The 15,710-nt window shown below is 53.1% G+C and overlaps 1 protein-coding gene across 2 annotated transcripts in view; it reads left to right on the top strand.

Annotated features, from left to right (window-relative positions):
• The window catches only part of LRP5 (LDL receptor related protein 5), a 140,837-nt gene that overhangs the window by 91,405 nt on the left and 33,722 nt on the right, over nt 1-15,710 (top strand). For both annotated transcript variants that reach the window (XM_030918485.1, XM_030918486.1), the window contains exons 8-13: nt 1,163-1,379; nt 4,063-4,352; nt 7,544-7,770; nt 9,042-9,226; nt 11,309-11,632; nt 14,242-14,441. In XM_030918485.1, the coding sequence (XP_030774345.1) occupies nt 1,163-1,379; nt 4,063-4,352; nt 7,544-7,770; nt 9,042-9,226; nt 11,309-11,632; nt 14,242-14,441 (1,443 nt within the window). The remainder of the gene's footprint in view (nt 1-1,162; nt 1,380-4,062; nt 4,353-7,543; nt 7,771-9,041; nt 9,227-11,308; nt 11,633-14,241; nt 14,442-15,710) is intronic.

Genomic DNA, 15,710 nt, shown 5'->3' with positions numbered 1-15,710 from the left:
CAGCCTTCCTGTTAACATACATTTCCGCAGGTTCATGGATCACCAGAACCACGTCCTATCCCATGCGGCTGTATGCTTCCATTGGTTCAGGTGTTCTTACCTTGGCAGTATTTTCTCCTCTGCAACTTTTGCCATGGTTGCTTTTAATCAGCATTGACTCCTCAAGAAAAGTATTTAGCCGTTACATCTCAGTGGAGACAGGGTGGGAAGCATCTGAGACCTTCAGGCTTAGACTTAGAACCAGAAGTGCCCTCAGAGTTCATTGTGTCCTAACCCAGCAGGAAATGAGTTCACAGAGAAGTGGGAGAACCTTGCCCCAGGTCCTTGCATTTGCTCCAGGTCCTGCCCCAGGTCTTGCAGTTGCTCTGTGCGGTGGGTGTGATCTGGAGCTGTCCCCGATTGCTGCACCTGGGGCAGGCATTGCTAATTGATCCCAGGACTCCTTCCTGCAGAGCACACCCTGGTTCTCCAGGCAGCCGCTGCCTGTCAATCTGTAGTGGTTGGGAGAGGATACCTGCTTGCCTGGTCTGTTCCAAATCTTGCTGCTCATCCCAGCACAGGTGGGGGAGGCTATGGAAAAGGGATCTTCATCTGGCCCTGTCACTGCTCCATCAGCTGGGGATGTGGCATCCTAGTGAAAATGTCTTGGCCAGGCGCGGTGGCTCACGCCTGGAATCCTGGCATTTTGGGAGGCTGAGGAGGGCGGATCACTTGAGGTCAGGAGTTTGAGACCAGCCTGGCCAACCAAAAATACAAAAATTCACCAGGCGTGGTGGCAGGCACCTGTAATCCCAGCTACTCGGGAGGCTGAGGCAGGAGAATCGCTTGAACCCAGGAGGCGGAAGTTGCAGTGAGCCGAGATCTTGCTACTGCACCCCAGCCTGGGCAACAGAGGGAGACTCTGTCTCAAAATCTAAAAAAAAAAAAAAAAAAAAAAAAAAAAAAAAAAAAAAAAAACTAAAGAAAGCGTCATTTATCTGGCACCCCTGGGGAACCGTTATACCTGGTGTTCTATGGCACCTGGCACGGTGCGGGTGAAGTTGAGGCTCTTGGGCCTTGAACCCATCTTGTTTGGAGCAGCTCAGGCCCCAGGGAGGGTTAGGGTTGGTTCTCGTTGGCATGGCCCTGGCCCATCCAGACCTTTATCTCTGTCGTCCTGCAGGTGATCAATGTTGACGGGACGAAGAGGCGGACCCTCCTGGAGGACAAGCTCCCGCACATTTTCGGGTTCACACTGCTGGGGGACTTTATCTACTGGACTGACTGGCAGCGCCGCAGCATTGAGCGGGTGCACAAGGTCAAGGCCAGCCGGGACGTCATCATTGACCAGCTGCCCGACCTGATGGGGCTCAAAGCCGTGAATGTGGCCAAGGTCGTCGGTGAGTCCAGGGGGACGCAAGCCGTGGCTCAGCCATGCAGACTTGCATGAGGAGGAAGTGACGGGTCCAAGCCTGGGCGTAAGTGTTGAGCTGAGGTGCCCCGTCCTGGGGAAGGGCAGGACAGGAAAGGTGACAGTATCTGGGCAAGGACAGATGGGAAGGGACCAAGAATGTTGATTAGGGAGTGGTTATGGACTAGGAATGTCTGGAACAATGGTTAGAAAGTGACTAACATTTGTGCCGTGCTATGTGCCCGGCCCTGGCCAGGAGCCTTTGTGCCCAGAGTGACCCTGTCTGCGAATGTAGTTCCGTGCCTTACTTGCACTGGGGAGCGGGAGGCAGAGCTGTGCAACTCACAGGTGCCAAGCTCAGGACTCACTGCTGGGTCTGCCTGGGCTGGGCTGTGCTTGTTGCCCTGTGGCCAATGCACGTGTACCTTTCACCTGAAAGCCAGGATCCGCAGTACCCTCCCCGAGGGGGTCGTTGTCTGGCACGATGATTTGTCTCTTCCTGAAAAGGTGATAGCGTTACACTGGAGAGAGCAGCATCCAGGTGCGGCAGGGGCTCTGTGTCCGGCTGGGGCCCGGGGTCCTGTGCTGCACCTGCTTGTCAGAGTCACTCCGTAAATCTTGATGAAGGATGAGAGGACAGGGGACGCGGTGCTTGCTGCTGCATTGCCTGCAGTCCTGGGTGAGATGCCTGGATTGACTGTGCTCCCTGTGGGGTGGATGTGATGTTAGCTGTGATGGTAGATCCCTGACTTTAAAACACGAGGGAGCTGGGAATTGAGGGAGCAGGTTGGGGCAGAAAGGACAGCCTCGCAGAGGCCTGGAGCTGAGGCCGTGCGGACGACCCCAGGAGCAGTGAGTGCTTCCATCACAGCCTTCGTCGCACCCTCCAGTCCTCATGCAGAGGATGGAATCCATGAATTTAGTTTTCCCAGCCTCCTTTAAAAACACATTCATGCCGGGGCAGTGGCTCACATCTGAAATCCCACCACTTTGGGAGGCTGAGGCAGGCAGATCACTTGAGGTAAGGAGTTTGAAACCAACCTGACCAACATGGTGAAACCCCATCTCTACTAAAAATACAAAAAAAAAAAAAAAAAGAAAGAAAAATTAGCCAGGTGTGGTGTCACACGCCTGTAATCCCAGCTACTCGGGAGGTTGAGGCAGGAAAATCGCTTGAACCCAGGAGGCGGAGGTTGTAGTAAGCCGATTTTGTACCACTGCCCTCCACCTGGGCAATAGAGCGAGACCCTGTCTCAAAAAGAAAAATAAAAAAATAAAATAATAACATTTATGCCAAGTGCGGTGGTGCATGCCTGAAATCCCAGAACTTTGGAAGGCTGAGGCAGGAGGATCACTTGAGCCCAGGAATTTGAGAGTGTCTCCCCTGGGCAACATAGAGAGACCTCATCTCTACCAGAAAAAAAAAAAAAATTACATAAAATGAGCCGGGCATGGTGGCATGTGCCTGTGGTCCCAGCTACTTAGGGGGCTTTAGGGGACTGACGTGGCAGGATCACCAGAGCCTCGAGGCAGAGGTTGCAGTGAGCTGAGATCATGTCACTGCACTCCAGCCTGAGTGACAGAGTGAGACCCTGTCTCAAAAAAAAAAAGCATTTATCCACCGTGGAAGGTGAGGCTGACCTGTGAGGGATTGTTCGAAGAAAAAAAATAAACCCCAGAGATACAAGACAAAAGGGTGCCTCCATGGGGGTGTGATTTAAAGCTGAGAAATTGGGCTTCTTCCCCACCGCTTTCACCCCATGGTTTACTAAAGGAGATGGGGAAAAAGATTCTTTTTTTGGCTTAAGTATTTAACACTAAATTAAAGCCAATTTTAACAGCACTTTGGTTGATGAGTGAAATTAACAGACTGGCCAAAAATAAACGAATGCTGTGTGTTCTGTGTGAAAAAGAGGCAACTTTTGTCCTGCTGGGTGAACGTGAGTTTTCAGGGTTGCCGGGAATGTCTGTGAATTGGAGGAAGGGCCTAGCTGGGACTCTCAGGAGCCGAGGCCCTAAGGACTTGCCCGGTCCCTGCCCCAAGGCGTTAACTGTTTTCTTCCTGGGCAGGAGCGCAGGCCAGGAGGCTGGACCACTGGGCTGGCACTCTCGTGGTGCTGCTCCCTGACTTCCTGACCACGCTCCCTTCAGCAGGCTCTCTGCACTTCAGTTTCCTCAAATGAAAAATGGGCATGGTGATGAAAATAGCTCCTACCTCCAAGGTGGATGGAGTGAGTTCAGACAGGTGACTCTCTGGGACCAGTGTCTGGTGCCTGACAAGGTCCGGTCAGAGCCTGCACTGCTGTTGCTGATACTGACCCTTGACCGTACCAGGGGAGAACTTGGTTGCCATTGCCAGGCGTGTTCCCGCCACCCCCAGCTACTGTCCCTGTTTGACGTGTGGCAGGAATAAAGCTGTGCACGTTGGAGCTTTTGTCCCATCCTGGCTTTCAGGTGAAAGGTGTGTGTGTGTTTGAGGGTTGAGCCTGGCCAGGGGAACCATAATCACAGCCCAGCCCAGCCATGAGGTCGAACCCAACCCGGGGGTGAGTCCTGAGCTCAGTACCCCTGAGCTGTGTGGCTCACAGCAGCATTCACTTCGTGGCTTGGCCACACCCCTTCCCCTGCTGGGCTGTTGGTGTTTAGATTGGAGCCTCCGTGTTCGCTTCCAGGAACCAACCCGTGTGCGGACAGGAACGGGGGGTGCAGCCACCTGTGCTTCTTCACGCCCCACGCAACCCGGTGTGGCTGCCCCATCGGCCTGGAGCTACTGAGTGACATGAAGACCTGCATCGTGCCCGAGGCCTTCTTGGTCTTCACTAGCAGAGCCGCCATCCACAGGATCTCCCTCGAGACCAACAACAACGACGTGGCCATCCCACTCACGGGCGTCAAGGAGGCCTCAGCCCTGGACTTCGACGTGTCCAACAACCACATCTACTGGACAGACGTCAGCCTGAAGGTAGCGTGGGCCAGACGTGCCCACAGACAGCCTGTACGGGCAAACCTTGCCTCTGTTCCCGCCTCAAAGGCTTCAGAGACTTTTCTTAAAGCACTGTCATATTTATTGTAACTCAATTCAAGCTAATCAAATATGAGCAAGCTTATTTAAAAAAAAATAGATGATTATAGTGAGCAAATCCGGTAGACACACAAGGGCTTTTGTGATATGCTTGTGTGAATGTGAAATGTTTGTTGTCTGTTGAGCTTGACTTCAGAGACTCCACCCGCTCCCTCGTCAGTGCCCGTTTGCTTTGCAGACTCTTTCTTCATTTATAGTGCAAATATAAACATTCAGGACAAATACAGGAAGACTTTTTTTTTTTTTTTTTTTTTTTGAGACGGAGTCTTGCTCTGTCGCCCAGGCTGGAGTACAGTAGCGTGATCTCAGCTCACTGCAACCTCCGCCTCCCAGGTTCAAGCGATTTTCCTGCCTCAGCCTCCTGAGTAACTGAGATTACAGGCACGTGCCACCATGCCCAGCTAGCTTTTTTATATTTTTAGTAGAGACAGGATTTCACCATGTTGGCCAGGCTGGTCTTAAACTCCTAACCTCAGGTGATCTGCCCGCCTCAGCCTCCCAAAGTGCTGGGATGACAGGTGTGAGCCACTGCGCCCGGCCTAGAAAGACTTCTTGCCTCTGAAGAAGGGTTTAGCAAACTGGTCCATGGGCTGGCCTTCTGATTGTGTAAAGAAAGTTTGATTCGTGGCTGGGTGCAGTGGCTCACGCCCGTAATCCCAGCACTCTGGGAGGCCAAGGCGGGCGGATCACCTGAGGTTGGGAATTTGAGACCAGCCTGACCAATGTGGAGAAACCCCATGTCTACTAAAAATACAAAAGAAATTAGCCGGGCACGGCGGTGCACGCCTGTAATCCCAACTACTTGGGAGGCTGAGGCAGGAGACTCACTTGAACTGGCAGGCGGGGGTTGTGGTAAGCCGAGATGGCACCATTGCACTCCAGCCTGGGCAACAAGAGCGAAACTCTGTATCAACAAAAAAAAGAAAATTTGATTGGTGCACACCAAAGCGCATTTGTTTGTGGATTGTCTGTGGCAGTTTTTGTGCTGCTGAGTTGAGTTGTGGCAGATCTGTATGGGCTCTAAAGCCTAAAATATGTACCATCCGCCCCTTTACAGAAAAAGTGTGCTGACCTCTGTTCTAAAGTATTGGACAACTACGATGTTTGCTCATTTATTATTCTACTATTTGTTTTCTGGATTTGTGTTTGTTTGTTTTTGAGATAGGGTCTCCCTCTGTCACTCAGGCTGGAGTGCAGTGGTGTAATCTCAGCTTACTGCAGCCTCGACCTCCTGGGCTCTAGTGATCCTCCCACCTCAGCCTCCCTAGTAGCTGGGACTACAGGCACACACCACCACACCTGGCTGATTTTTATGTTGTGGAGACAGGGTTTACCCATGTTGCCCCGGCTGGTTTCAAACTCCTAGGCTCAAGCGCCTGCCTCAGCCTCCCAAAGTGCTGGGATTACAGGTATGAGCCACTATGCCCAGCCTATTCTATTATTTGTATTACATATCTTTTTTTTTTTTTTTTTTTTTTTGAGACGGAGTCTTGCTCTGCCACCCAGGCTGGAGTGCAGTGGCCAGATCTCAGCTCACTGCAAGCTCCACCTCCCGGGTTTACGCCATTCTCCTGCCTCAGCCTCCCAAGTAGCTGGGACTACAGGCGCCCGCCTCATCGCCCGGCTAGTTTTTTTGTATTTTTAAGTAGAGACGGGGTTTCACCGTATTAGCCAGGATGGTCTCGATCTCCTGACCTCGTGATCTGCCCGTCTCGGCCTCCCAAAGTGCTGGGATTACAGGCTTGAGCCACCGCGCCCGGCCTGTATTACATATCTTTAAAATATTTTTTATGACTTTAAGTCACAAGCGTTCTTTGTAGAAAAAAGAAAATATATAGAAAAGTATAAAAAATAAAATAAAAATTGTCCATAACCTCTCCAGCCAGAGACGACCGTTGCTGACACCCCAGCATATTGCCTTCAAGTCTTTTTCTCTAAGATAGCATTTCTCATCATCACAGACATATGCTACACAGAATTCTGTATCCTGATTTTTTCACTTGATGTTACAACGGGTATTTGACGACGCTATGACACACTCTTTGGCACAATCTTTAAAACGTGTGAAATACTCCACTGCACAGATGTTCCCTTTTAGGCTTAACTGTGCTTTTTAGGCTTAACTATGCTTTTATTATCTGTGTGCTGGTTACAGCCGGGCACAGTGGCTCATGCCTGTAATCCCAACACTTTGGGAGGCTGAGGCAGGAGGATCACTTGAGCCCGGAAGTTTGAGACCAGCCTGGGCAACATAGTGAGACCCCATCTCTACAAAAAACTTTTTTAATAAGTCGGGTGTAGTGGTACACAGCTGTAGTCCCAGCTACCCAGGGGGCTGAGTTGGGAGGATTGCTTGAGCCCCAGGAGGTTGATGCTGCAGTGACCTGAGATTACACCACTGCACTCCAAGCTGAGCGACAGAGCAAGACCTGTCTGCATGGGGAAAAATATGTATATATATAAAATATATATATTACATATTTATAAATATATATAATTTTAAAATATTATATAAATGTATATTTGTAAATATATATTTATAAATATAATTTATATTATATATATATGTATATAAAATCTCCAAGTTGCTTTTTCCAAAAAGGTGTCTTGCTAAATTTCAAACGTTCATTTAAAAACTTGAATGTTGGTGATCTTGTCCAGAATGTGTTCAGTAGCTGCTCCTGGTGGCCAAGCGTCTCGGGAGATGTCTACAAAACACGCTGGTTCTGGCTGGGCGTGGTGGCTCACACCTGTAATCCCAGCACTTTGGGAGGCTGAAGCAGGCGGATTACCTGAGGTCCAGAGTTCGAGACCAGCCTGGCCAACCTGGTGAAACCCCATCTCAACTAAAAATACAAAAAAATTAGCTGGGCGTGGTGGTGAGCACCCACCTCCTTGGGAGGCTAAGACAGGAGAATCACTTAAACCCAGGGGGTGGAGGTTGCAGTGAGCTGAGATCGCACCATTGCACTCCAGGCTGGGCAGGAAGAGTGAAACTCCGTCTCAAAAAAAAAAACCAAAAAGATGCTTGTTCCTAAAACGTGGCCCTTTTCCTCCTCACCTGCTGCCAGACCATCAGCCGCGCCTTCATGAATGGGAGTTCGGTGGAGCACGTGGTGGAGTTTGGCCTTGACTACCCCGAGGGCATGGCCGTTGACTGGATGGGCAAGAACCTCTACTGGGCCGACACCGGGACCAACAGGATCGAAGTGGCGAGGCTGGACGGGCAGTTCCGGCAAGTCCTCGTGTGGAGGGACTTGGACAACCCGAGGTCGCTGGCCCTGGATCCCACCAAAGGGTAAGGGTTTGCCTGTGCCGTGTGTCCTCGTGTCCACCTCTCTGTATGAGACAGTGAGGGAGTGCCAACTGGGCAAGGTGGCAGGCTGCCCGTGTGGCCCTCGGTGATTAGCCTTGATGATGTCCAGGACTGGTAGGACCCTCAGAGTTCATGGAGTTCATTCGTGGAGCAGGGGCTGAGGCTGTGTCAGGCCCAGTGCTGGCTGCTTTCACCTGGGCCGTCTTGCCAAAGCGTCCATGGAGCCTGCATAGGGCAGTATCTGTGTCAGTTTTACAGATGCAGAAACAGGCTCAGAGAAACCCAGTGACTTGCCTAAGGTCACATACCCAGTTAGAGCAGAGCTGGGCCAGGAAGTGCTGTCTCAGGCTCCCAACCAGGCCTCCTTGCTTTGTACTCTTTTGCCAAAACCACGATCCAGAATTGACTTTGAGGTCCCCGGACCTCAAGCTCCTCCGAAATGGCCTCTTGGAGGCTGCTGAGCCACAGCTTAGGACCCACCTCGAGAAGTAAACGTGCTTGTAGCTGCCAGGCATCCTGGCGGCCATGCCTTGGGCACTGGGGTCAGACAGGCCCCGGGGGGCGTCTCTCTGGACTTAAGTTTTCTTTTCTGTGCAGTGGGCACAGCGACCAGCCCGTAAAGCATCTGTGATGTGTGCAGCAGCCCAATCTCTGCCTGTCACCTGCTCTGCTAGGGAAGGAAGGAAGACTTTAGGATGGCAGGACATAGAAAGAGGTCCAGGTTTTAGAGCAAGGGCAGGTCAAAGTTAGAAAATTCTGGAATGAGGATGTGCATTTCCTCCTCTGAATCTGCTAAAAGAAGAGGGAAGGAGGGGCTGCTGGGGGAGGACCCCAGAGCCGAGTTTACGTCCGGATCCTGCAAGGCCTCCCCTGCCCTGAGGTCTTGTTTTGTGATGTGCTCGTGTCCATCCTGGTTTCTGCCATGTCCCCAACATCCGGCCAAGCTTAGGGGGATGTTCCAGCACACACTCGCCCTGTCTGTGCGTCTGTTTTTGTGTCTGTACATGGGTATTTACTCGCCTTACGAGTGAGCCACTGTGGAAATTCAGGGAGGTGGCCCAGTGACCACCCCTGGAGGGATATGTGTGTGGCAGGGGGCGAGGGTCTCGCCCTTCCCTGCTTCCTGCGCGTGGCTTTCTCCAGGACGGGGAGGGCTGAGCTGAAGAGATGGGGGCAGTTGCGTTCCCCGCCACCCGCTGTCCTGCGGTGAGAGTGGACTCACCGAGCCTGCCCTTCTCCCTTGTGCCTTCCAGCTACATCTACTGGACCGAGTGGGGCGGCAAGCCGAGGATCGTGCGGGCCTTCATGGACGGGACCAACTGCATGACGCTGGTGGACAAGGTGGGCCGGGCCAACGACCTCACCATTGACTACGCTGACCAGCGCCTCTACTGGACCGACCTGGACACCAACATGATTGAGTCGTCCAACATGCTGGGTGAGGGCCGGGCCGGGGCCTGCTGGTCGTGGAGGGCAGGGCAGCTGGACGTTGGCCACCTCCCAGCCCCGCCGCACATGCCCTGTGGCCTGCAATTCCCCAACCTGGCAGGAGTTGTGGCCACACCTTCGCCTGCCCAGCAGCCTCACCCTCTGCTGTGGGGGTTGTCCCTGTCCACCCCTGGGTGCCGTTGTTGCAGTTGTGTTGGGAGAGGCTCTGGTGACAGCTGTTTCCTGTGCACCTGCTGAGCGCCAGGTCACAGCTAATCCCTGTGCCAGGACTCTAACGCACGTGGTGGAGGTTTTCATTGCTGGGGAAGCTGAGGCCTGAGGAAGCCACATGACTTGCCTTAGGTCACAGAGCTGGTGAGTTCAGGATCCCCCCGAGACACCAGGGCCGGCACTCAATCCCCACCCAGCCCTGAGCCCCACCGTGTGTAGGGATCGTGCTGGGAGTGTCCACATGCCCGGGACCCAGGGGCTGGTGCTCTCATCTCCTTTCTCCAGATCATGAGAATGAAGCTCAGGGAAGTTTGAAAAAAAAACCTATCCCAAGGCACACAGCGGCAGGAGCAGGATTTGAACCCAGAGCAGGGGACTGCAAACTCTGTTCTGCTAGAGTAGTTACGTTAGCTGCCCTGGGTGATATGGCAGGTGACAGGAGCCACCATGCTCAACAAAGAGACCCCCATCCCCCTGCCAAGTCGGGAGAGTGGAAGGTCAGGGGCAGACGCTCTGAAGGGCCAGGTGCAGTGGCTCACACCTGTAATCCCAGCACTTTGTGAGGCCAAGGCGGGCAGATGGTTTGAGCCCAGGAGTTCAAGACCAGCCTGGGTAATGTAGTGAGACCCCCATCTCTGCAAAAAATTTTTTAAAAAATTAGCTGGGCATGGTGGTTCATGCCTGTAGTCCTAGCTACTTGGGAGGTCTGATGGGAGGATTGCTTGAGCCCAGGAGGTTGAGGCTGCGGTGAGCTATGATCGTGCCACTGCACTCCAGCCTGGGCAATAGAGTGAGACCCTGTCTCAAAAAAAAAAAAAAAAGGAAGAAAAGAAAAAAACTCTGAGGGCTCAGGTCCAAGCTCCCAGGCAGCCCTTGGCTTGAGGGCAGGCAAGGGAGGAGAGGGTCACCTGGGCAGCCCTGACTTTTGGCCCCTGGCAGAGGGACCTTTGGTGACCTTGACCCTAGCAGAACCTCTGAGCACATCAGCCATGTCGAACCACTCAGGAAGGGCAGCAAGAATTTGGCTTCTGACCACCACGGCTACTCGCCATCTGCAGTGGGTGTGGTTGTGCCCATTTTACAGATGAGAAGGCTGGGGCATCGGCCAGCTGCATGCCTTGTCCCACGTACTGCGTAGGCAGAGCTGGCACTTGAACCCCGTGTCCTGGTTGCTGCTGGGGGTGGGCTGCACCCTGGCTTGTGAGGCCAGTACCTAGGTTTGCACGTGACTTCGTGACTGTCACCAGCTCTGCAAGGAATCCCGTGACCCAGCTCATCCAGGCTGCATGCAAACCTGTTGCCAGGCGAGAAACCAGTCACAGCACAGCTGTGGTTGCCTGAAATGATTAAGCTCATTAATCACCCTGGAGTGAGGACAGACTCAGATGAAAACCAGCAAAAGCCCTGGAAATTCATGTGACCCTGCCAATGAGGGTGGCCATGTGCATTGCAGCCTGGCCGTCATTCTGCTGTACGTGTTTTGGACTTAAACGCTCCAGATGTTTACTGAGTGCTTGAATCATAACATGGAAGGCCCGGGCTTGTTGCTGCGGGAGTGAAGGATGCATAGCCAGGCCTGACATGGTGAGAACAGGAACATGGAGCCTCACTGCCTGCCTGGGTAGTAATCCTGGCCCTGCCGCTTAGCAACTGTGTGACTGTAGCCAGGTCACTTAATATTAGTAGATCCTGCCTGCTCTTCAGTGGATCTTGCCGGTTTTCCAAGGTGGCCAAACACTTTAAGGCACTCACGTGGTCACTAGGCTGCAGGGTTGAACTCCGGCTTGTCCCTTTAGGGCGCCCTGTGCTCTGTGGCCTGGCTGTGCCATTGCTGACACCGTGCCCATGTGTGTCCACGCAGGTCAGGAGCGGGTTGTGATTGCCGACGACCTCCCACACCCGTTCGGTCTGACGCAGTACAGCGATTATATCTACTGGACGGACTGGAATCTGCACAGCATCGAGCGGGCCGACAAGACCAGCGGCCAGAACCGCACCCTCATCCAGGGCCACCTGGACTTCGTGATGGACATCCTAGTGTTCCACTCCTCCCGCCAGGATGGCCTCAACGACTGCATGCACAACAACGGGCAGTGCGGGCAGCTGTGCCTTGCCATCCCCGGCGGCCACCGCTGCGGCTGTGCCTCACACCACACCCTGGACCCCAGCAGCCGCAACTGCAGCCGTAAGTGCCTCGCGGTCCCTGCACCTCACTCCCTGGTTAGATCAGACTGGTTCTGGGAGCTGATGCTGAAAGGAGTTTCTCATCTGGGGTTCCTGGGTGTACATAGATGGTTGGGTAGGTTGTGCACTGCACAAGCCGCATGATGCTACCTGAAGGTCGAGGTCCAGGTCCAGTCTGGGTGGACTTGTTGCTTCATCAGGACACAGGTAAATGGCCAAAACCCCTCAGCTGGCAGGTCTCGGAAAGGATCTTTGGGTGTGAAAGCCAGTCGCGGGGGAAGGGTGCTCGCTCATACTGCCAGCACGATGCTGAGTGCTTTCCACAGCGCTCATTTACTCCTCAAGCCTGGAGGGTGGGGAGTAGCATGGTCCCATTTCACATACAAGGAACCCGACGCACAGAGAGGTGTGGCAACCCACCCAAGGCCATACGACCGGAACGGGTTGAGCCAGGGTTGACTGTGGCAGGCTGGCTCAAGAGTCCCTGCTCCTGAACCCTTGCCAGGCAGCCTGGCATCAGTTCGGGGAATTTTTGCCCTGACCCTCGGAAGCAGGTGAGCCTCTTTGTTCTCATGTCAGTGAAGAGAAGAGTGACTTTCCTGTGGCCCCTCTAGAGTACACGTGCTTCCTGTCGGCAGGCTCTTGCCCCATGACATCAGCAGTGAGCTGGTTATGACTCCCTACGCAGAACTTGATAGTTCATAAAGCTCTTTGTCATCCAGGCCCCGTTGGAGTCTCATGTAGACCTGGGCACCGGCAGGGCTGGTCTTGCCTGTCCCAGCTGCATGGATGGGGAACTTGAGGCTTGCAAAGGTTAAGGGGCTGTTCGAGGCCCAGGCTGGCAGGAGATGGGCCTGGGCCAGAGTCTGGGACTTCCCATGCCTGGACTGTCTTTAGTCCTGTTGCTCACCATGCCTCCCTGGGGCCATGATCTTGGAGAGTCAAACGGAGGTGCAGGTAACCCATGGCAAGGAGGAGTTGCCATGACTCACAGTCCCCGTCCTGTGCCCGGCAGACCTGCTGCCATGACTTGGATTTCAGACCAGCCACTGTAGCCCGAAGTGCCGCAGCTTCTGAACCCAGGCAGGACTCAGGCCAGGAGACTCTGTTTGCGGCTGAGACGGAGAGGCCACTGGATGTCCTGGTCCTGCTAGAGAGCTGGTTCTTCCGGTCCTGCTGCCAGTGCCCTGAGAGGAGGCCCAGCTTGATTCCAGGGCTGCCCTGTGGTGGCATGTGCTGCTCACCGACACCCTCGAGGACAGTCTCCTCCTGGGCTTGTCGTTGACTCTGCCCGGTTTTCTGCAGTTCACTGGTGTACACATAGGCACATAGCAAACTGCACACACAGTCATGGGTACGAGTTTCACTACCATTCCACCACTAGTGTTTACCACCATTACCTGCCTTCTGTCTGAAGTTCTCATCATTTAAAAATAAATTTATTGGCTGGGCGCGGTGGCTCAAGCCTGTAATCCCAGCACTTTGGGAGGCCGAGACGGGCGGATCACGAGGTCAGGAGATCGAGACCATCCTGGCTAACACGGTGAAACCCCGTCTCTACTTAAAAAAAAAATACAAAAAACTAGCGGGGCGAGGTGGCGGGCGCCTGTAGTCCCAGCTACTCGGGAGGCTGAGGCAGGAGAATGGCGTAAACCCGGGAGGCGGAGCTTACAGTGAGCTGAGATCCAGCCACTGCACTCCAGTCTGGGCGACAGAGGGAGACTCCGTCTCAAAAAAAAAAAAAAGAAAAGAAATTTATTGGGCTGGGCATGGTGGCTCATGGCTGTAATCCCAGCACTTTGGGAAGCTGAGGTGGGCGGATCACCCGAGGTCAGGAGTTCAAGACCAGCCTGGCTAATATGGTGAAACCTCATCTCTACTGAAAATAAAAAATTAGCCGGGCAGGGTGGGGCACACCTGTAATCCCAGCTACTCGGGAGGCTGAGACAGGAGAATCGCTTGAACTTGGGAAGTAGAAGTTTCAAGTGAACCGAGTTTGTGCCACTGCACTCTAGCCTGGACAACAAGAGCGAAACTGTCTCAATAAATAAATAAATAAATAAATGGCCGGGCGCGGTGGCTCACACCTGTAATCCCAGCACTTCAGAGGCTGAGGCGGGCGGATCACGAGGTCAGGAGATCAAGACCATCCTGGCTAACACAGTGAAACCCCGTCTGTACTAAAAATACAAAAAATTAACTGGGTGTGGTGGCGGGTGCCTGTAGTCCTGGCTACTCGGGAGGTTGAGGCAGGAGAATGGCGTGAACCCAGGAGGCGGAGCTTGCAGTGAGCCAAGATCGTCCAGCCTGGGCAACAGTGCGAGACTCCGTCTCTAAATAAATAAATAAATAAATAAATAAATAAATAAATAAATCTATTTCAAAAATAACACTTGTACTTTGAAACAGCAGAGATACATATGACATGAAGAGTGAAATTCCCCATAGTGCACCCCCGAGAGACAGCCCTGGTCCCCCCATCTTTCCTGTGGACCTCCAGTGGGGTGGATGCCGAGCCACCTGTTGTAGTCAAGTGGTGTGCTATCCCGCCCGCCAGCTCCTCTTTGGCTTCCAGACACCCACCTGCAGCCCTGTCTTTGCCTCCTCTAGCGCCCACCACCTTCTTGCTGTTCAGCCAGAAATCTGCCATCAGTCGGATGATCCCAGATGACCAGCACAGCCCGGATCTCATCCTGCCCCTGCATGGGCTGAGGAACGTCAAAGCCATCGACTATGACCCACTGGACAAGTTCATCTACTGGGTGGACGGCCGCCAGAACATCAAGCGAGCCAAGGACGATGGGACCCAGGCAGGTGCCCCGTTGGAAGGGTGCGGGGTGCTTCCCAAGGTGCGCCTCTTACTGGTTTCCAGGCTGCTGCCCTTGTCCTTAGCAGAGGGAGGAAACAGAATTTGGTTCTGGGTGAACGATGACTTGGGCTTCGATTACATAGTCACGGGGTATAACCCTGAGCTGCGTGGAACCACGAGACTGTGATTATCTGTAGAAACTGGGTTTCCTAGTAGTTTAAGTAGTCATGGTGAGGTCAAACCCCACAGGATTTTTTTTCTTTCCAAGAAAGAAAAGTGGTCTTGTGTCATACAGAGGTAGTTGGTACTGGTTAATCTAGGTTTATCCTTTATTTTGTAGGAATTGTACAGTCATTTCTGCTACAATGCAGTATATGTGCTTCTAAAAGTCACCACACTGCAGAATCGCACGGTAAAAATGACACGACTCATAGGAAAAGGGGGACCAGGGCACAGCCCCCAAAATCTCCGTCAATGACATGTAAGAGAAGAGAGGAACCTGGGAAATAGCAGAGCGCCTTTTACACATTAAATGGTTAGATATATCCCACAATACTGTGCATTTATAAACGTTAACGCTGCTATAAATACAGCACTTTACCTTGGGAAGATCTGGAGTTGGCTCCTGAGTGTGGAAGAGTGCAGCGCGTGAGTTTTTGTGAAGCGCTGGAAGGAGAATTGTGGGAAATCAGATGGAAAGTTCTCACCCCAGGTGTGGAGAGGAGTGGGTCATGGCCCCAGCAGTGAGCCCAGGGAGGTTAGAGACAGAGGCGTGTGTGTGGGTGTGACCCTGCGCAGTTCCCTGCCAGCTGTGGTTTTCTGCATTCGCTTAATGTGTCTCACGGAGGAAATTGTGCATGAGCAAATGTGAAACCGTGCTGTGCTCAAATTGTCTAATACATCACGGCGTTGGAACAGATTTGCTTTTTTTTGAGATGGAGTCTCACTCTGTCACCCAGCCTGGAGTGCAGTGGCGTGATCTCGGCTTGCTGCAACCTCTGCCTCCTACGTTCAAGCGATTCTCCTACCTCAGCCCTCCGAATAACTGGGATTACAGGCGTGAGCCACCGCGGCCCAGCCAGATTTGCATTTTTAAAACAAGTACTAGGCTGGGCATGGTGGCTCACGCCTGTAATCCCAGCACTTTGGGAGGCTGAGGCAGGCGGATCACCTGAGGTCAGGAGTTCAAGACCAGCCTGGCCAACATGGTGAAACCCCATCTCTACTGAAAATACAAAAATTAGCTGGGCGTGGTGGTGGGTGCCCGTAA

The sequence above is a fragment of the Rhinopithecus roxellana genome, chromosome 15, assembly GCF_007565055.1.
Source record: "Rhinopithecus roxellana isolate Shanxi Qingling chromosome 15, ASM756505v1, whole genome shotgun sequence".
In the NCBI taxonomy this organism is placed as follows: Eukaryota; Metazoa; Chordata; class Mammalia; order Primates; family Cercopithecidae; genus Rhinopithecus; species Rhinopithecus roxellana.
This window is presented reverse-complemented; position numbering and strand designations above follow the sequence as displayed.